Genomic DNA, 21,316 nt, shown 5'->3' with positions numbered 1-21,316 from the left:
TGACGTTTCACCAGTCTCTGTGGCCGGCATCTTCAGAGGACTGTGCTTGTAGGAGGTTCGCTTTCTGTCCCCCAGAGCACAGAGTGCTGTCCTCTGAAGATGCCAGCCACAGAGACTGGTGAAACGTTAGGAAGAACAACCTTCAGAACACAGCCAAAGAGCCCGAAAAACCCACAACAACCAATCTGATGGATGTTTACATTGAAAGATATTGAGCTGCTGGGGGTGAAAGACAAAGCTTTTCTACTCCACATACAGAAGCCACCTCGAATGAGGGCAAGTGAATACAGCATCATCCCCGACACCTGCAGACAACATGGTAGCTTAGCAGGGCAGATTGCATAGCAACACCCATAGCAATGACTCCCAATGGTCTCTACTGTACAATGTCCCTTCCAAGGGCAGGCTTGGCCCTAGAGGACTACCTGGTTTCCTCTCTTCCACTAACTGCACCCCAGGAGGAGTCCTAGGAAGGAGAAGGTAGTCTAAACAATGGGGTTAGGTTTCTGAATTTTCTGCACCATTGGAGTTGGAAAGGAGGTGAACGAAGGGGTCCGGAGTTGGCGCCTTCTGTGCCGGCACAGTCGAACCAGGGATCACACTGGCTTGGATCTTGCACTACCCCCCCCCTTCCCCAAATGAATATCGGCGCCCCTGGGCAAGCCAAGGACCTCTTCCTCTGATTTGGGCGGGAGTCGAGCTCCAGTCGTTGGGCGAGCCGTAGCGCCTCGGTCGTCGCCCGCGTTGCAGATGCGGCAACCCGAAGGCTGGTCTGTTGGCTGCGAGTCGAGTCGAGTCGCCCCGAGAAGCTCCTCCTCCTCTTCCGACTTCTCCGCCGGCGGGATCCTCGGGAGGCAGGTTGCTCCGCTCGCTGCCTTTTTTGCCTGGGTGCCCGCCAGCCCCACGGCGTGCTGCGGAGCGGGTCCCTCTGGGGGCAGCGGCGCCGGGAGCAGCAACAGCAGCAGCAACCCCCCCTTCCCCACACCGCCCCCGCCGCCGCCCCCCGAGCGCGAGCGGCACAAGCCATGTGACTCGCCGGTGAGTCGGGGCGAGCGACTGCCTCCTGCTTCAGAGCTACCTGCTCCGAATACTAAGCAGGCGGGCAGGCGGGCGGGCGACGCCAGCGACAGCCCGCCGGAGGAGGCTCGGCCGCGGCCGCCACTGCGGAGACCCACTGCCGAGGCGCCCCGCCGCACCAGCCGCGCCGAAAGATGGAGATTAAAGACCAAGGGGCGCAAATGGAGCCGCTGCTGCCCACGGTGAGGAGCGGGCAAGAGGAAGGGGAGAAGGCGCCGAGACCACCCCCTCCCCGGCCGTGCCGCAAAGGCGCGGGGACGGGCGGGAGACCCCTCTTGCCGAGGCGCCTTTCCATGAGGAGGGGGGGGCGTCGTCCCTGGGAAGGCTGCGCGGGGCGGGCACTGGGGCCGCGGGCATTGGCGCGCCGCCTCCGCCACCGCCGGAGTGAGGAGAGACCCTGGCGCCCGCGCTTCGCAGGAGCCCGCTGCGCCGCGCCGGCGGCCGGTTCGGGCTGCGTGTGGACCTCTCGGTCGCCTTCACACGAGGACGGGCGGGCGGGCGGGCGGAGGGGTGGAGGCGTGAGGCCTAAGGGTCGCGGGCGGAGGGGGGAGGCGAATTAAGGCAGGGGTGCCGAGAGCTGGCGGGCACGGCGGGGTTGCGTGGTGCCGTGCCCGCCGTAAAGGATGCCGCAGGTCCGGGGCTCTCCTCTCACATCTATCCTGTGGCAATTCTCGCATCCTCTTCTCTCTCTCTCTCTCATTAAATGAGCATTATGCGTGTGTGTGTGTGTGCGCGCGCGCGTGCGCGCGAGTGCCGGGGACGGAGGGGGGGGCTTTCCTTCGTTCTCCGGTGTCTCTGTCGCCCTGGTTGTCTGAAGGGGATTTTGCTGGGCCTTTCGCTTGTCTCGCTAGTCTCGCGCGCGCGCACACACGCAGGCTCCTGGTGCCCTGCCGGGGTTTCTCCCTCTCTGCCTCCCGGCAACGAGGGGACCGGGACGCCTCCCGCTCCGCTGCGGAGACCCTTGGGTGCGCTTGTAGGAGGTTCGCTTTCTGTCCCCCAAACAGAGGTACTGTATTCACACACATGTGGGCTGCCTGCCTCTTGAGGGCTGCTTTCGCGCTCTCACACGTGCACACGTGTAGATTGGCTGTTGGGCTTCTATCTCACCCTGATCTTCAGGGAGAAGCATGTGCGTTGGAGAGTGAGTGGGGTTGTAGCTTGCTGGGATTCTGTGCCCCCTTCTCTTCTCTTCCACGCAGGTATGCATCTGATATAGTTGGGGTGATCTCACATATAGGCAAAGTCTGCCTCTGGGTCAGTTTTCACCACACAGAGGCTGTGTTTAGCATGATTTGCATGTTGGAGCTCATGCATGTGCACATATTCCCGTAGTACTTCCAGTTTTACTAGATTATGTTCCAAATAAGTATGGCCATGATGCATCTCACTTCCCTTTTTAAAATGTCCCTTGTGGGAAAAGTTCCATTCTATAAACTTTGAGCCCAGACACACCCTTCGTTATGTGAACACAAAAGCATCCTTTTGCTACATGAAAAGGGCATCATCAGAATTACCTCTTTATAACTCTTTAAATGCTGCTTATTGTAAATTAAAGGCTCTAAATTCAGTGTTTGATCCAAATGGATTAAACTCATGGAGTCAATAAGAAATGGACAAAGCATATATTTAAAACATATATTTACGTTCCTTCCGTTCATGGCTCTGCCGTCATTGGGAATAACAACTGGATTTAGACAAAGATGACTTGGTCCAGCTGAAACATGGCGCTGATGTTTATAAATGTCCTGATTTAAGAAAAATCTGGTGAGGAAACTATAGCACAGTTTAGTTCTGACATATATGATCAGGTTCCCCCTTGTCAATTTGAATCACCCAAACTCAATGTGGTACTCTCCAGATGATTTAGACTACAGGTCCCACAATCCCTGATTATTGGATATGCTGGTTGGGATTGATGGAAATTGAAGTCCCAATCCTCATACAGTAATCTCAGTGTTGCTGAGCTGGAAAAGACCCTCTGGATCATCAAGTCCAGTCCCTATCAAGGAGGCACAGTTGGGGAAATGAACTCCCCTTTTCTGGCTTCACAGCTAGATACCTGAACCACTGAGCTGTCCAACATTTAGAGCCTTTCAAAAATATGTGGATATGGCAGAGTTCTTGACTATTTCAGTTTTGCAAAAAAAAAAAAAAAAAAAAAAAAAAAAAAAAAAAAATCCTAAAAGTTGCATATTCACACAGATGTATGGAGCTCCCATGGAAAGAAGCAGCCATGAAAGTTACTGACTTCAAGTTAATTGCAAGGCTGACATTTCTCACATGGAACCTCTTCCAACAAGAGACTTTGGTTGCTACTAAACTGAATATATGAATGGTTGCAAAGGCCAGGTGGTGGGTGGAAAAAAAATTGGAAGGGGATAAGCATGAGTTCATGTGAGACCCTGTGTGTGTATATGTGTGTGTGTAAGGAAGACAGAAGTGAGGGGAGAATGAGAGTGAGTGAGTGAGAGCAATGGTACCTCTATGTATACCTTTTGTGTATTTATGAAGCACTGCTGTGCAACTAACAAGGCTTGAGACACCTTGAGGACTAGCTAGTTTTGTTTGGCATAAGCTTTTATAGGCAGTTCCATGCATGTGAGGGAAGGGGAGATAGAGAGAGAATGAGAATTTGCCTGGAACAGGTTATTTCTTCTTCTTTTCCTATTTTAAAGATGATACACACAACTTATCTGCATCCTTAATTCTTTGACCATTTAATCAAATTCTGATCCTGCTTGTAATTTACTGTTTTGATCACATAGATCTGGTTTTTGTTTTGGTATCTCTACCATATTCACTTGTTTTAACCTTTGATAGTAAGAAAGGACTGCATCCAACAGTTATTGTATGTTTGGATTATTTTACTGTATTGTTATTTCACCACCTTCTCATTTTATTTATTTATTTATTTATTTATTTATTTATTTATTTATACATACATACATACATACATACATACATACATACATACATACATACATACATACATACATACATACATACATACCCCGCACCATCTGGCAACCAGGCCACTCTGGGCAGCTAACAACAAGACAAGCAACACAATATTAAAACACAATAAGAATAAAACAATACAAACATTCAACAGATACAATAACTAGAAGGATAAATTAAAACAGATGGCTATAAAGATGACTGAAAGGATGGCAAAAAGGATGATAAAAGGGAATCAGAGATATCAGCAACTTAATGCTCATGGAAAGCCTGACTGAAGAGCCATGTTTTCAGTGCTTGTTTAAACCCATCCAACGAGGGTGTCAGGCGTATCTCTATTGGGCAGATTGTTCCACAGGTGGGGGGCAACCATCGAGAAGGCCCATCTTGTTCTTTTCCACCAGGCCTCCTTTGGGGTCAAGGCCTCCAGCTGCCCTGCCTGTGAAGAACGGGTATTATGGACACATCTGGGTGGGAGCAGGTGTTCTGATAGATACCAAGGTCCTAAACCAGTGGTTCTTAACCTTGGGTAACCCAGGTGTACTTGGACTGCAATTCCCAGAAGCCTTCTCCACCAGCTATGCTTATTGCGGCTTCTGGGATTTGCAGTCCAAGAACACCTGGGTTACCCAAGGTTAAGAACCACTGTCCTAAACCATTTATGGATTTGAATGTTATCCTTGTAACCTTTAAGTTGATGTGGAAATGAACTGGTAGCCAATGAAGGGCGGCCAGAATGGGGGAGATGTGCTGAAACTTATTCACCCCAGTTATTAATATGGCCGCCGAATTCTGAACCAGTTGTAGTCTCCACATCAACCTCAAGGGTAGCCCCACGTAGAGGGCACTGCACTAGTCTATTATTGAGCTTACGAGTGCATGAATCAAAGTCGCGAGTGCCCCTGCGTCTAGATAGGGGCACAGCTGGGCAATCCTCCGAAGATGGAAATGGGCTGCTCAGACCACAGATGTCACCTGAGTTTCCATAGTGAGATCTGGGTCCAGGCAGATGCCTAAGCTGCGAACCTCATTCTTCATGGGAAGAGTCACTCCCCCAAAGGAAAGGAAGTTTCCCACCCACTGACAGCAGGGCTGCCCACGTTCAAGATTTTCCTCTTGTCTGGATTCAGCCTCAGTCCATTTGCCCTCATCCACCCCAGGACGGTCCCCAAGCAGCATTCAAGGGATGGAACAGCATCCACTGCAGTTGGAGAAACGGAGAGGTAGAACTGGGTGTCACCAGTGTACTGATGACACCGAACCCCACAACTCCAGATGACCCCACCCAGTGGCCTCATATAGATATTAAATAGCATTGATGAGAAGATTGACCCCTGCAGAACCCCACAATTGAGCATCCACGGGGTGGAAGTCATCTCGCCAAGCTGCACTCTCTGGGGACGGTCCCCCAAGAAGGAACCTTTCCATGCCAAAGTGAGGCCACCAATCCCCAGCTCGGAGAGCTGCCCCAGGAGGATACTGTGGTAGATGGTATCAAAGGCCGCTGAGATATAAAGGAGAACCAAGAAGGACATTATTGCCCCTGTTGGCCATCCTCAGGAGGTTATCCTGCAGGGCGACCAATGTTGTTTCCATACCATGCCGCGGCCTGAAGCCCAACTGGAACAGATCAAGGGCGTCTTCTTAGGCAAGATGGAAGTAAGAATGACAGATTACATTGTATGCATTTTATACTCCTTGAGCCACTCAACAAATAAAAAAAGGATAAAAACAGAGATAACGTGGGAGTAATAATAAAGTCTACTTTAGAAGATTGATATACAGATTATTGAAATAATATCTAAAAATACCTTTCAAAACTCTAAGCAAAAGATGAATTCTATTATAGAGCTGTAATGAAGGAAAAATATTAGTGCCCTCTCTTCCAAGAGGCCTAATGTAACTCAGCAAATTTTTCTCTTTAAAATTCTCTTTGGCAGTGCTAGGATTGAAAGCTTCAACTCAGAGGAAAAAATAGCATTTATTTATTTACGTACTTATTTTTTTAAAAAAAATATTTGTATGTTGGCTTTCTCCTAAAATATTAAAGTACTGAAAGAAACAAAGTTAAAAACCAAATAATAAGTTACAATATTAAGAAAAGCACTAAACAAATATATTAAAACTCATAATAAGAACAATATTTAAAATACACAAGTAGCACACAGAATAAAACGCTCCTTGGTCAACCAGTCATTTAAAGGAAAACCTGTCTTAAAAAGCTTGCAGAAGGATGGCAAAGACAGAGCCAGCCTGGCCTCCTGTGGGAGGGAGTTCCAGAGTCTGGGAGCAGCGACGGAGAAGGTCTTCTGTGTCTCCACCAAATGTGCCTGTGAGGATGGTGGGACTGAGAGAAAGGACTCCCCTGCTAAACTTAATACACGGGTAGGTTCATAAATGTAGATACAGTCTTTGAGATAGCTTGGACCAAAGCTGTTTAGGACTTTTATAGATTAAAAGCAGCCTTTTGAATTGTGCCTGGAAATAGATCAGCAACCAATGCAGCTGCTTGCTGTAACAGGGGAGTTAAGTGTTCCTGTAACCAGCCTCCGTTAAAAATCTGGTTGTGGCATTTTGGACTCACTCATTTACAGACTACCGTATTTTTCGCTCCATAAGACGCACCTTTCCATAAGACGCACCAAATTTTTAGGAGAAGAAAACAGGAAAAAAAATCTGCTTTTTTCTCCTAAAATTTGGTGAGCCTTATGGAGAGGTCCATCTTATGGAACACACCCTAGGGTCCTAGGGTGTGTTCCAGGACCCTTTGGAGACTCACCCTGCCTCCCTCGGGGGCCAGAGGGGGCAAAATCGCCACCTTCTGGGGCTCTTCTGAGGCTTCCCAAGCCTCAAAAGAGCCCCAGAAGGTGGCGATTTTGCCCCTTCTGGCCCCCGGGGGAGGCAGGGTGAGTCTCCAAAGGATCCTAGAACACACCCTAGGACCCTTTGGAGACTCACCCTGCCTCCCCCGGGCGACAGAGGGGGCAAAATAGGCAGCTTCCAGTACCTTTTCTGAGCCTTTCCAGGCTCAGAAAAGGTCCTGGAAGCTCCCAATTTTGCCCCCACTGTCCCCGTGGGGGGTGGGGGGGAGCCTGGCAAGGGTCCTGGGAGGCTCCCTTGGACCCTTGCCACGCTCCCCCACCCCCCCATGGGGCCAGGGGGGGTAAAATCGCCAGCTTCTGGGAGTGTTTGGAGGCTCCCCAAGCCTCCAAACACTCCCAGAAGCTGGCGATTTTACCCCCCCTGGCCCTGTGGGGGGGTGGGGGGAGGGTGGCAAGGGTCCAAGGGAGCCTCCCTTGGACCCTTGCCACCCTCCCCCCACCCACCATGGAGCCGGGGGGGTTAAAATCGCCAGCTTCTGAGAGTGTTTGGAGGCTTATCAAGCTTCCAAACACTCCCAGAACCTCGCGATTTCGCCAGGGCTGGCCCCGTGGGGGGGGTGGGGGAGGGTGGCAAGGGTCCTGGGAGGCTCCCTTGGACCCTTGCCACCCTCCACCCACCCCCCCATGGGACCAGAGGGGGTAAAATCGCCAGGTTCTGGGAGTGTTTGGAGGCTTGGGAAGCCTCAAAACACTCCCAGAACCTGGCGATTTTGCTAGTGCTGGCCCGTGCGTGGGTGGGAGGAGCGTCGCAAGGATCTGAGTGAGCTTCCAGGACCCTTGCGACGTTCCCCGCACCTGGAAGCTGGCGATTTCGCCGGTGCTGGCCCCGTGGGGGGGGTGGGGGAGCCTCGCAAGGGTCCTGGAAGGCTCACCCGGACCCTTGCGACGCTCCCCCCCACGGGGCCAGCAGCGACGAAATTGCTGCATTCACACCATTAGACGCACTGACTTCCCCACCCACATTTTGGAGGGGAAAAAGTGCGTCTTATGGTGCAAAAAATACGGTAACTTGTGCACCAAAATGCGTGCGTAAGCTGTACGTTAAGGCAGTTGCATTTAATGCTTGCAGGTATGTTACATGCCACCAGGTTGCGTGAGACTTATAGCAAGCCTAATAGGGTTTTCAAAGTATGTGAGAGATTTAAGGAATGTTTTCCATTGCCGCCACCTCACACCCCCCGCCCGTGGGGATTCAAATCCACTTCTCCTGAGTTCTGCTCAATTTCTCTGTCTACTACACCACACTGGCACTCTTTTAATGCTTACACGGTGTGAAGACATTCTACGTTTGACAAACTACAGTATATCACTTAATAGGCAACTTAACTGCTAGGTAGGCCCCCATAGTCGAGAGGAGGAGACAGTTAGCCTGAGGATGCAGGAGGCAAGTCATGTATTTGGGTAAGCATGCATAGGCTGTCACAACAGATCTTTTTAAGAAGATGAATTGAAAATAAATTAGCATTTACAAGAGTTTCTTAGTCAGCAGGAGGGCATGGCAGTTGAGAGGCCAGGAGTGCACAGAGCCACAGCCATGCAGGAAGCTGCAGAATATGCTCAGTACTTACTTGTTGACTCAGCCTTCTATCCTTCAGAGGTTGGTAAAATGAGTACCCAGCTCGCTGGGAGGGGGGGGGGAATATGTAGCCTGCGTAATTAACTTGTAAACCTCCCAGAAAGTGCTTGAAGCGCTATGGGGCGGTATATAAGCAGCACGCTTTTTTGCTTTTTGTTGCAGAAGTTAAAATTGGCATCTTCATATTCCCATGTTTTTTGTGCTTTTGCTAGCCTCTTAACCCAAACGTTTTCAAACAACAACAAAACAGAACAAAAATAAACAAATCTGGGGCTGGAGTTTCCTTTCTTAAAGGCAGAGACAAGGGATATTTGACCCTCCACATATTTTTGGGCTGTAATACCCATCATTCCTGACTACTGGCCATACTAGCTAGAGATGATAGGAAGTAGAGTCTAATGACAACAAAAACATCATCATCATCATCATCATCATCATCATCATCTTCATCATCATAGAATTGCAGAGCTGGAAGGGACCCTATGGGTCACCTAGTCCAGTCCCTGTCAGGGAGGCACAGTAGGGAATCGAACCTCCGAACTCGGGCTCTGCAGCCAGAAACCTAAACCACTGAGCTATCCAGAAGTTAACATGTAGAGGGCCCACACATTCCCTAGCCATGTCTTAAAACAGGGGATCACAAGAATCTCTTGTTAACCATGTGCATATATGTTTCAATTTTTGAAAGGTGCTATTATTATTATTATTATTATTATTATTATTATTATTATTATTATTATTATTATTATTATTATTATTATTATTATTATTATTATTATTATTATTATTATATTTTATTTTATTTTATTTTACTTTACTTTATTTTATTTTAATTTACTTTATTTTATTTTATTTTATTTTATTTTATTTATATCCCGCCTATCTAGTCAATTAAGACCACTCTAGGCTATCAGTAGGATGATCTTTTTACCCTATGACTAGATGACTGGGATTGCAGTTTGTTCTACACAGGTTCTCCATCTGGCTCACAGAATATTTCAAGTTCCCTCTAAAATATCCCTTTGTTAATAGCTGCTTCCATCAATATGAGCCAAGAAGATTCAGGCCACGAAGATAAGCCACACCACCAGCACCACCCACCCCCATGAAAAGCATCAGTCAGAGTGTTCAGATCATAGATCTTCCAGGCAAACCTGTTTGTTAAGCTGGAGTACAGAGGAGAAGTCACTGTCTGACAGCATCCGTTGCTGTTCTCACGTGTATGATACATATGTGTTTGTGTGGTGGGTGGATTCCTTTACCAATAGCCTGGTGTGTGTGACTGAGAAAGATTCTGTTGATATTCACAGCAGAAAAGGGGTTAAAAAGCCCTTTGCCTGTGACCTTGCCCTCTTGCAACCAGTGGGCACCAAAATTGATATCTGCCTTTCTGCATTTGCTTAGCGCAGACGGTGCTACCTGGCACCTGACAACTGCAGAACCCTACAGACCAGGAGAAGATACCTCGAAATGGCCAGAGGGAGATGGTGGTATTTCCCTGCCCTGTGCTATATGTGACACATGAGCATTTTGTGGACATTCTTTCCTGTCAAGCAGCAGTTCCATGGCAGCTCTTTTAAAGGGATGTGATTTTATACTTGCTTACATTGCCTACCTGAAAGGAAGTTCCAAACAATAACCATTCTGTATTAGAGACTGTGTTGACAAAAACAGACAGTTTGTCTTGGAAGCTGTAGCAGAGTGCAAAGTTGTAAAGCATAATTATATCAACTGCAGTGGTGTCCAAATTAACATTTAGTAACAAAGAGGGAAGATTCTCTGGAAGTCCTTTTAACGAGTGGGAAGAACAAAGGAAACCATGTCTGCAGACAAGAAAAAGTCCAGATTCATTCAAAAATCCATTGTTGGGCAACATCTCTTACTAGGACCAAGTACAATCTTCCAGTTTCCTAGAACTCTTTTGTAAGGGTGGATGTTCCACAAAGTAGGAAAGTGGTGGAGATAATAGGTTCTGGTTTGATGTTGTAGTCACAAAGTCTCAATTTCATCCCATCATCAAAATGAAGCATAGGAAGAAACCGTGGTGTTAACCAGGATAGACTTTATTAGATGATCTGCTGGTTTCAAGTTACAACTAGAATTGCTTGGACAAAAAAGCCTGGGCAATGGCTAATCCTCCATTGTTGAAAATATATACAGTTTGTAACCCAGCAAAGACAGAATACATAGAGACTATAAATTCATTTGCAAGAACCAGTAATGAAAGAAAATGAATATAATGGCATACCACATGTAATACACATTATACAAGGATATCAGGGTTGATTATATCGTATTCTAAAGGGTAGAGAAAGGCAATGATTTTTTAAAAATCAAATTGATTTAAATTGTGATTTAAATAAAAAATAGATTTGTTAAATCAAACATTTGATTTTTGAACTGTAAATTTTGATTTAAATAATTTGATTTTAAAAAGTCATTGATTTTTGTCCACCCTGTAGGATATGATATAATAAATGTGAGTAAAGAAATGACAGTTTTCTCAGTCTGTGGGGGCACTTCTCATTTCAAATATGCATAGATGCATTTTCCAGAGCTATCATTTTATCCCTCTTTCTATGAAGAAAGTGTACTTATTAAAATATACATAAGCTGTCCTTCAGTTACACAAACATCTCAAGGTGGCCAAGAAAAAATAAAATTCAAAGTCAATAAAAGTACAGCATAATTTTATTTCATATGAATTTAGGACAGCAGGAATCGTGAGGGTAAAATCAGCACACAATGTTTCTTTTTTTTCACAAGTAGTGTCAGGATATGTTCAGCTCCAAAGAATGTGTTCCTTTTCATGAGATGTTGAAAGACTAAGGAATGAAAGGGAATTTTAAGAGAAGATAATTTTAAAGAAAGCCTTGTTACAAGCCCACCACCCAAATTCCATCTCCTGTGTACCCAAATTTAACCAGAATGAATGCTTAGCTTTGTACTGGAAGAAACATTCCTTAAGATGATCATGTCAAAGCATAGTCCTCCATACTCCTCAAGGGGAATATATGTCCTTCCAGATGAGGAACTCAGAATTATACATGTTTTAAGTGAAGGGATTTAAGTGACTACTGTCTCAGATAATGTCCTTTGTTGGTTGTATAACTCAGCCCCCATCTTGGATACATTGGTTGGTTTAAGAAGTTATATTTAAATTCTGTATTTAGGATTACAGTAGGATGACTGTATATGCAGGATTAGTACCTGCAGTTTCAGTTATCTGCTGCCTGAAAACGTTAAATAAAAAAACTTAGAAATATGTGTTTCCAATGTATATTACCAGAACTGGCCACTGGAGGGAACGATATAGGGTGTGCAATATTTGGTGGTTTTTGGTATCTGTGGGGCTTGGAACCCCTGACATACTGCATTCCTACTGTATGTGCATGACTCTGTTTCCCGCTTCCTGTTCCTCTGGTACAACCATGTGGAAACCGGAAATCTCAGCTTCCATTTTTGCTTACTTACAATTTGTAGTTTTGTTTGAACTGGGGGCTGTGTTTAGTTTTAGGTATATGTTTTATCTAAACAAGCCAGAAGTTGACTTTTTTTTGGAAAACTATAGTTTAACTGCAGTTTGTCCTAATTTTCATGAAATGACAGTCTGCAGTTAATGGAAAACAGACGAGGATCATTCCAGTCTTCTTCTTGTGGCTATGCTAGAAGAAGTAAGCAGACTGGGGCACGAAGTGTTCCTTTTAATGTGATTCTAGTTATTTAACCCATTCCCGTTATGGGAGGAGCCTTTTAGGAACCATGGAACAGCATGTATTACATACTAGCTTTTGAATCATAAACAGTTATTCTGGCTTAAAGTTTCATGACACTATGGCTTTGAGTAGTCCTTTCTTCTTTGTACAGATATTGATAACATCTCTTCTTCTGTCCCCGTGATTTCTCCCATCATCTTGGGTTGCATCTGATAGGGCTTGCTGTGCTTTAAAGTAACTGGCGCAAAGCATGAAGTATGCCCTCTGCTACTGTTTGATTTGATGGTTTTATTGCAGAAAAACATATTAGGCCCTTGGATTTCACTATTCTTCTGACACATCATTTTTGGCTCTTGCTAGATCTAACTTATCTTCTTGTCTTACTGTGGTTACATAATGGAACAAATGCATGACAGCTCACCACAGTTAATGCATCTCTTGATTCTGTGTATTTTTAAAGTTTTTATTTAATGACAGTATGTGCTGAAATTGCTTCATACATCTCCTCCTCAGAGCCAGGAAATATAAGAACTAACTAATGAATGAACGAACGAACAAAAGAAAGAAAGAAAGAAAGAAAGAAAGAAAAAGAAAGAAAAAAAGAAAGAAAGAAATATGAAGTCCTTTTGGAGGGACTAAGTATGGCAGAAGCCTTTCTACCCCATTTTTCAAGATAAGTTAGTTCTTTCTTTAAGAGAAAGAGGTTAGCAGTTCTACCACCAGAATGGATTGACCTTAGATTAAGTAATTACAACTCACTCCCTTTCCCATGTGATTGTGGCTCGCCAGGTCAGCATTGTAGCATTTTCATGCAATGTGGCAATCAGTGGCCTGACACCACATTGAGACTTCTACAAAACTGCAAGAAACTGCAAGTCTCTTGTGTTGAGGTGATCACATAAAATTGTCCATGAACATACAGAAAGTAGACAAAGCGTACACATGCTTGTGCCCATCCTCTATTGCAGTGGTCCCCAACCTTGGGCCTCCAGATGTTCTTTGACTACAACTCCCAGAAGCCTTCACCACCACCTCTGCTGGCCAGGATTTCTGGAAGTTGAAGTCCAAGAACATCTGGATGCCCAAGGTTGGGGACCACTGCTCTATTGGACTGATATCCTTAGGTTTTTAAAAATGTAACTCAGTGTTTTGCTCTGTGTTAAAGATATTACAGCTAAATTCAGTTGTTAGTCCCAGCTAAAGCAGACATACTGACTCAATTAGATTTACTTAAGTGTTGGCATAATATATTTCATTCATTCAGTGAGTTTACTCTACTTTGGACAATCAATTAGCCAAATATTTATTCCCTGTATTCAACCATATATTTGTGCCCCTTATGAAGGTAGTTCATATTCAGATAGGAGCTCTGCAGTGCACCTTTTTAAAAAGCTGCACTGTCTTATTAATTTAATTTTGGCAAAGCGATACAAGATTATATAAGCAGAAAATGACTAGGGTGAGACATCTGCAAGAAATAATTTAGATGCAATAAATGGTGTGGAATTCAGTTTAACGATGAAGATTCTTTCCACTTTGGTTAGCCTTCTGCTTTACTAGTTTTAGGCTAAAAGTCATAAACGTCTCCAAAAAAAGCTGTATATTGATATCATTGGCCAGTGTCTTATTGCCAGTCTCAGCTGGAGAAGAGACACTTGGATCAATTGCTGAATGGCAAGTCAACACCTATATAAATCACAGTGAATTGGGTTTTTACTTTAATTGGGACTAGTAACGTGTGGTGTAGTGGACAGAGTGATGGACTAGGACTCTGGAGACCAAGGTTCTAATTCCCACTTGGTCATGGAAACTCTCACACATGTGGAACTGGTAAAACCACTCCTTAAATATCTAACTTACCTCAAAACGTAGGATTGCTATAAGTCAGTTTGGACTTGACAGCACAGAACACACACAGCAACATGTTATTGGCATTATGATATTCACTCTTGGATCTATTTTGTTTTATACCTAAAGAAATCATTTAAAAATATCAATAGACATGTATGTATCTGGTTGCATGCCACGGTCTGAGTAGGCATATTAATGTTTTTTTTGTAAAGCCTTCTTCAGGCTGATGCCCTTCAGACAAGACCAAAACCTCTGTCACACAGGCCAGCGACTGTTCTGCTTGGGAGTGATGAAAGATGTATCCCCATCCATCTAAGGAGAACCAATTTGGGCTATGCTGCTTTAGAAAGCTTTGATGGTTGCTGAAGTTCTCCATTTTACTGAAAAGGGTTTGAAGCTCAACTGAAGCATTAGATCTCGAGAAGAGGTCCAGAGCAGTCCCCTGGAGGAACAAATGATGAGTTCTGAACTATAGACATTTTGGCAAACTGTGCCCACGGAAGCTGCATCTTACTTCTGCTCCCTCTTCCTAATACCTGGAACAAAGGGTGTATATTTCAAGTATTGCCTCTGGCAAAAGTGATAGCGGATCACTTACTTATTTATAATCCATTTCAGCCACCATTCAAGGCTTCCACAGCATTAGAACAGTTGTGCTGGATCAAACCAAAGAGCTATGCAGTCTGGCATCCTGTTTCCCACAGTGGCCAACCAGATGATTTGGTGAAGCTGACAGGCATGGATTGGGAGTGATTGCTGTCTCTCACTCCTACATTCCAGCAACTAGTTTTTATATGCATGCTACTGTAGAACCTGAGCCTCTCATCTAGCCATCATGACTTAGCAGTATTACCATAATATTCATTTCCTGTCAAGTTGATTGCAGTTTATGGCAACCCTTTCCAGGGTTTTCTATGTGCAGATCACTCAGAAGTGGTTTACTAGTCCCTTCTTCTTGGGCTGCTCCAGGACTCTGTAGCTTACTCAACATAGGCTGGCTGTTTTCCTACAAGCCGCAGAGGGGGAATCCTGATCCCTGGTTCCAAAGGGAATTGCTCCACTTCACTGAGCTGTTCAGCCAGCCATTATGACTAGTAACTCTCTGTAAACCTACCATGAATTGGTCTAATCCTGTTTTAAAGCTGTCTAAGCTCTCACCACAAGCTGGAGGCTCGATCAATTAATTACGCATTATGTGAAGAAGGGCTTTCTTTCATCTGTCCTTAACCTCTGGCATATCAGTTTTATTAAATGAACCCATGTTCTAGACCTTTCCCCCTTTCTCCATCTCGTTATTCTATCACATGCTGGTGATAAGCCTGAAGAAGGGCTGGAGGGAAACTAGTATTCAAAATGCACACCTATAAAAACCATTTGTAATGCCTCAAGGCCTCTCCAACAGAAACAACAGAATGAATGCGCTGCATGTAATTTCTCAGTGCAAGTCAAATTTAATCAGATATTCATTTTGCTTTTGAGTACTTTCTGTATTCATTATTCCTTTAGTACAGCTAGGTATAAATTGCAGTTTCTTTTCGCAGCAACCCGATTCTCCTTCTCACCTTTCTGCATAGTTTTTATGAAAACGAATTGTGTTCAGTTGGCCTTCCAAAATAAGAAATTAAAAACAGCAGGTGGACAGGAAGGGGAGAATATGAAGTTTCAAACAGGCTTTATCTTGCTCATTATTCCAACTCTAGAGGCAAGGAAGTAACCCTTCAGTGATTTACCTTCCATGAGGAGCCCCAGTAATGTTGTGTTCATGTAGTCTACTTCCTGTGTGTGTCTTTGTGTTTTCATATGTGTGTTTCAAAGGCACCTTAAGCATGTAAGCATATGGTTGGTTCTGAAATAAAATCAGGTCTTTGCCCCGGGATTTAATTTTCAAAGCTGAACTTCAGATTAGTGTTGTTGTGTGCGGCCAAGTCAGAACCTACTTATAGCGAACCTAAGGGGGCTTACAAGGTAAGGGAGCTATTTAAGGAGTGGTTTTATCAGTTACATACCCACAATGACTATCCATGGCTGGGCTGGATCCCATCACTCTATCCACTCCATCACACTGGGTATCCTATCAGTAATAGATAGTTTACAGTTCAGGTATACCTGTGAAATAACAGCTGCACCCCACATATCTGGAATTGGCAAGAGGCAGATGGGAAAGAAAATGCCCGACTTATTAAGCACGTGTTTCCTTATGGGCTCAAATATGGTCCTCTCTTTTAAAAAGAAACATAACACAACATGGCATGCTTATTATCAAGGCTAGCTTGGTATTTTTTGCCATCAGGGGCAGAAGAGGAGATGGTATCTCTCCTAGATCTCACTTGTTGAAGCTGTCAGTTGAACACTGATGACAGAGCAGCCGCAACTTCTATCGCACCATAGAGAAGCAATCCAATATACGTAGTGGAAAAAGAATGGGCCATGTGGCGTACAGCAGCTCTGTCTGACAACAATGAGGAGAGGGCAGGCGCTGAGGATGAGTAGTTAAGAGACTATGGTGGCTGTCCCACAGCATTTGCAGCCTGATTTAGTTGCCTCACTGTGTCTAATGGAAAGGTTGTTTTGATTGGGTACTGGCTGATTTTAGAGAGTGGTTCAATGTTCCCCACATTACTTGATCTCTGGAGATTGAAGGGGGAAGCCATGAGGCATGCATGCTTTTATAATGTTATGCAAACTTTATTGATAGATCAATAGATTAATAAAATGAATGACAATTATCAACTGTGATTTTTTTTTGTTAACTGGTTGACAGATCTAGTTTTTACTGGTGTTTTATACTCATGCCTGTAATACTGCCTTCAGCAAGGCAATTTTAAGGCAAGCTGTAAATGTGGTGAACAATTCATTTCCTTTTCCCATCTCCTTTTCAACAGGAGACTATATTCAAGGTGAAAAGAAAATAAATCTTTCATAGCCAGCTGTTGCAGATTGCTAGGCTGTGTATCCTGGACTCCTTGGTGGGAAAAAAAAAAGGTCAGGAGTGCGAAATAAAGGCTCCTTATGGAAAGGTCTTTGTTCAGTGATAGATAGTATACTTTGTATGCATGGGGTCCCAAGGTCATTCCATGGGTCTTATATATTAAGCTAAGAGAGTTATATAGCAAGTTGTAGAAAAAGACTCAAAGATGATGCCTGTGGCCAAGGTCTACTAATCTTGAAGGCTGTATCTCTACCTCCAGTCAGCGTCTCTCTGTATCATAACTGCTGAAGAACATACACAGAATATATTATCCTACTCACATTCTGTTCATAGGTTTCTCATAGGCATCTGGTTGGCCACTGAGAGAAGATAATACTGGATGAGGTAGACCTTTGTGTAGCTCCCCTGCAGTTCTCCCTATGTTCTCTGTGCCATAACAATCAGTGGCCCATTTGACAGGAACATGAGAAAGGACCTTCTCTGTAGCTGCTCCCAGTCTTTCAAACCTCCTACAAGAGAAAAAGCACCACCTTTTTCTTCTGTTGGCCCAAGACCATCTACTGGCATTTAAACTGACACTTATGTTGGTTTTAACTGATGAGAACTGTCTATTTTCTTTTTATGAATTAGTTTTTTATTGGTTGTTGTGGGTTTTTCGGGCTCTTTGGCCATGTTCTGAAGGTTGTTCTTCCTTATGTTTCGCCAGTCTCTGTGGCCGGCATCTTCAGAGGACAGCCCTCTGTGCTCTGGTGTGACTTGGTTTTATTGACTTGGTTTTATAGTTTAATTATGTATTTGTACTTTTTTTTCATTTTATTGCTGTCAGCTACCTTGAACTCTAATTTTGTAATGAAAAGTTGACTTATAAACATAATTAAATAAATAAGGTCTGACCTTGCATAGGGCAAGACCTGCTCAATTTTGAAAATTTCATTTTTAGGGCTACAACTCTCAGATTCTCTTATTCATTAGCGGCCTTGCTGGCTGAAGAGTTTTGGGTGCTGTAATCCAAAAAAGATTTTCTAAGCTCTGTTTCAAGGTAGATAGTTATGTCCTTGGCAAAAGTAATGGCTGGGAGTTTAGCTTCCATCCATCTTTTCAGACCAGTGCAGTAAACTGTTCATAAGTGAACAAATGAATGAATGAAAATTGAAACTTATTTTCCCTTCTTGAATATTTGCAGAATAATCTTCAGCAAGAGCAGAAACTAGGAGGCTATCATGTGAGAGAAACAAAAACAAATAGTGAAGCCGAATATAGAATTGGTTAACTCTCAGCAGGGAGGGAAGAGGAGGCTTGCATGGATCCTAAGAAACAGGACCCTGATCTTCTGAATTGTACTGCAGAGCACAGAATCAGGCAGTTTGAAGTGTAGTCCTGTGCCTTGACGCCTGGTAAGTTGTTCCAGAGGCAAGGAGCCACCGCTGAGAAGGCCCGGTTTCTTGTTTTTTCCTTCCGGGCCTCCCTCAGCGTCAGGCTCCTCAGCCTCACCTCCTGACTCGCGGATGACTGAGAATCTTCACAGATAACTTATCTAATCCTTCACCTTCACCTAAAAAATGGGGAACACATTAAATCAGTCCCCTAAAGCTTTCACAGAGACACATTATGCTTTCAGTCTTATTTACCTCCTCAGGGGCCTATGTTATTTTTAACCATTTCAGCTTATGCTGAACTGTAACACCTTTTTTTCCAGATAAAATTAAGATGCCTGAGAATGCCATGTATACTTGCAGTTCTATGGGGAAAAGAACGCATACAAATAAAATATTTTCATTTTTCCAATTTAGACTTGAAAAAAGAAATGTGACGCTCAGCTATCAGAAATGTGGGGAAGACTGTACAGTGACTTAGCATTGCCCTGCCTCCATTCCATGTATATTGGGGTCAAACTGGTTCAGGGAAAGAGCTATTCCCAATATATTCATGGCCATTGACAGCACAGTTCTATATCTGTTAATACAGAAATAAATCCCACTGAGTTTAATGGAACATACTTCTATGTCAGTGGATGTCAGCTTGTACCATAAAGACCTGCTCCTTTCCCTATGATTTCTGAATGAATTAGAACACGAACTACCATTAAAAATAAAACACAGCTCTGTATGTGTGTATGCACATGCACATGTGCATTTAGAAGACAGAGACATAAGCAAAATCAAAATTGCATTGGAACCTTTACAGAAGGTAGTGTAAGGTAATTCTGGTCTCCCTGACTTTTGGCTTTAGGGGCAGGGGGATGTCGTCCGTAATTCTACATGATGCCAATGGGAAAAGTCACTTGGGAGTTTTGCACTAAAGTATCATCAGTGTGCTGATGATAAATCTTCTTCCATTCATTTCCACCTGCCAGTTCAGAGTGGGAATAATACTGCCGGCAGGTGCCATGCGACTCTCCCTTTGAGAATTCCCTCTGAGATACTGGAAATCCCACAAAAACCTTTTTGCAGAAATCCTTCTCCCAGTACAGGAACCACATCTGTTATTTGTTTGTTTAAGTTCTTTACATGCTCCATTTCCCCCCATAGGGTACCCAAGGCAATTGAAACTGTGCAATGTTTGAAAACTATACTAAAAACTATTAAACATTTATCAGTGTTAAAAACAAATTTGTAAACATTTTAAAATCTCTAAATTCAATAAATGTATCTTGAGACTTATTGTTTAAAAGCCTGCCTGAATAGGAAGATCCGATGATGGATGGACTAGAAGCAGGGGCCAAACTGCACTCCAGGGGGTAGTGTATTTCAAAGCCTGGGAGCAGCCATGGAGAAGACCCTCTCTGTAAGAGTCTTGAAGCATCCCCCAAGCCAAAGGGGGAGAAGGTTTTTCTTTTATATTATATCTTGCATGGTATTTTATATCATACTGTATTATAGTGAAATATGTTTTAAGCAATTTTAAAATGAGTTTTAAAAACAAATTAAAATCAGATTTTAAAAATAAATTAAAAACAAATGCAAATTTCTCACCATGTCTGGTTGTATCTAGAAAGGCTGATGGGGACTAGAGGGGAGGTTGTGCTGGAGGTAGAACATTGCCCCAGAAGCCACATTGCCCAGCCTTGTGGTAACCCAAGGGAGATGCATAAATTTTGGACATACTGTATCTGGAAGCGGTGATGGCTAAAGCTAAATCCAGATAAAAGGGAAGATCTATGAATGGGGAAATCTATTGATCTGGGGAGAGGCATGTGACTGCTATAAATCTAGTGAAGGAGTTTGAGTGGGTGGGAGATGGAGGTGGGAAGAGCGTGGAGCAGCCTCTGAGTGGGTGATCACCTGGAGGAAGCAGAGGAGGGAAGTATCCTGCTGCCAGTGAGTGGTTGATTGCCCAGAGAAGGCAGGGGAGGGAAACACATGACACCCACAAAACAACTGTGCGGGTGTTGAGCCGAAGCACGGTTTATGCCCTTTTCCAGTCGTGATTATTTCCATCACAGTGATGGTTATCCTAGGTCAAGAAGACTGGATTATACAATTATATAATTACATTTGCAAAGAAGAGAAATCGTCCCACTTTAAAATTACAGTCACAATGTATTATACTGGGTAAAGAAATTATATTAGGACCCCCATATCCACTGGGGATTGGTTCCAACCCCCCATGGATACTGAAAACTGTGGATAATAGCAAATGAGAGAAAGTGAGAGAAAGAGCACGGTGAAGGGAAAACAACAACACAGAAGCATGCATTACCAGGTGTGGCCACTAGAGGGTATTAGAGACCATGCTATGTATTCTTCACTAGCAACTATTCATAGTGCGGCCTCTATTGGCCAATTCTGGTAATACATGGGAAATTCTTTTTTCTGGATTTTTTCTTTTAATACAGTGGTGCCCCGCATAGCGACGATAATCCATGCAACCAAAATCGTCGCTATACGGATTCATCGCTATGCGAAATAAAAAAGCCCATAGAATGCATTAAAGCCCGTTTAATGCGTTCCTGTGGGCAAAAAACTCACCTTTATGCGAAAATCCATTTTCGCTGCCCAGTAAGTGAGGAATCTGGGTGAAAACACAGCGGGCGGCCATTTTTTTAACCCCGTGGCCATTTTGGAACCGCCGATCAGCTGTTGGGAAATCATCATTATGTGAAAATCGGTAAGCAAAACAGCTTACTGATCATCGCAAAGCGATTTTTCCCATTAGAAACATCACAATGCGATTGCAAAAACAATCGCAAAAAATCTGTCGCTGTGCGGATTCATTGTTAAACGGTGCGCCCGTTAAGCGAGGTGCTACTGTATTTTTAATATTTTCAAACTGTGGATAAATGAATCCGTGGATACTGATCCTGTGGATAAGGGAGTCCTACTGTACA

The 21,316-nt window shown here is 44.0% G+C and overlaps 1 protein-coding gene across 12 annotated transcripts in view; it reads left to right on the top strand.

Moving 5' to 3' along the window:
• Nucleotides 1–945: 945 nt before the first annotated feature.
• SLC4A10 (solute carrier family 4 member 10) overlaps nucleotides 946–21,316 on the top strand; it is a 233,026-nt gene continuing 212,655 nt past the window's right edge. For 8 of the 12 annotated variants that reach the window (XM_072982321.2, XM_078394833.1, XM_072982301.2 and 5 more), the window contains exon 1: nucleotides 946–1,259. In XM_072982321.2, coding sequence (XP_072838422.1) covers nucleotides 1,212–1,259 — 48 coding nt within the window. In that variant the 5' untranslated portion in view covers nucleotides 946–1,211. The remainder of the gene's footprint in view (nucleotides 1,260–21,316) is intronic. The other 4 variants (XM_078376039.1, XM_078394816.1, XM_078394821.1 and 1 more) reach the window with 1 other exon arrangement.

This window comes from Pogona vitticeps, chromosome 1 (assembly GCF_051106095.1).
Source record: "Pogona vitticeps strain Pit_001003342236 chromosome 1, PviZW2.1, whole genome shotgun sequence".
Lineage (NCBI taxonomy): Eukaryota > Metazoa > Chordata > Lepidosauria > Squamata > Agamidae > Pogona > Pogona vitticeps.
Note: the sequence above shows the minus strand (reverse complement) of the source record. Positions and strands in the feature narration are given on the sequence as shown.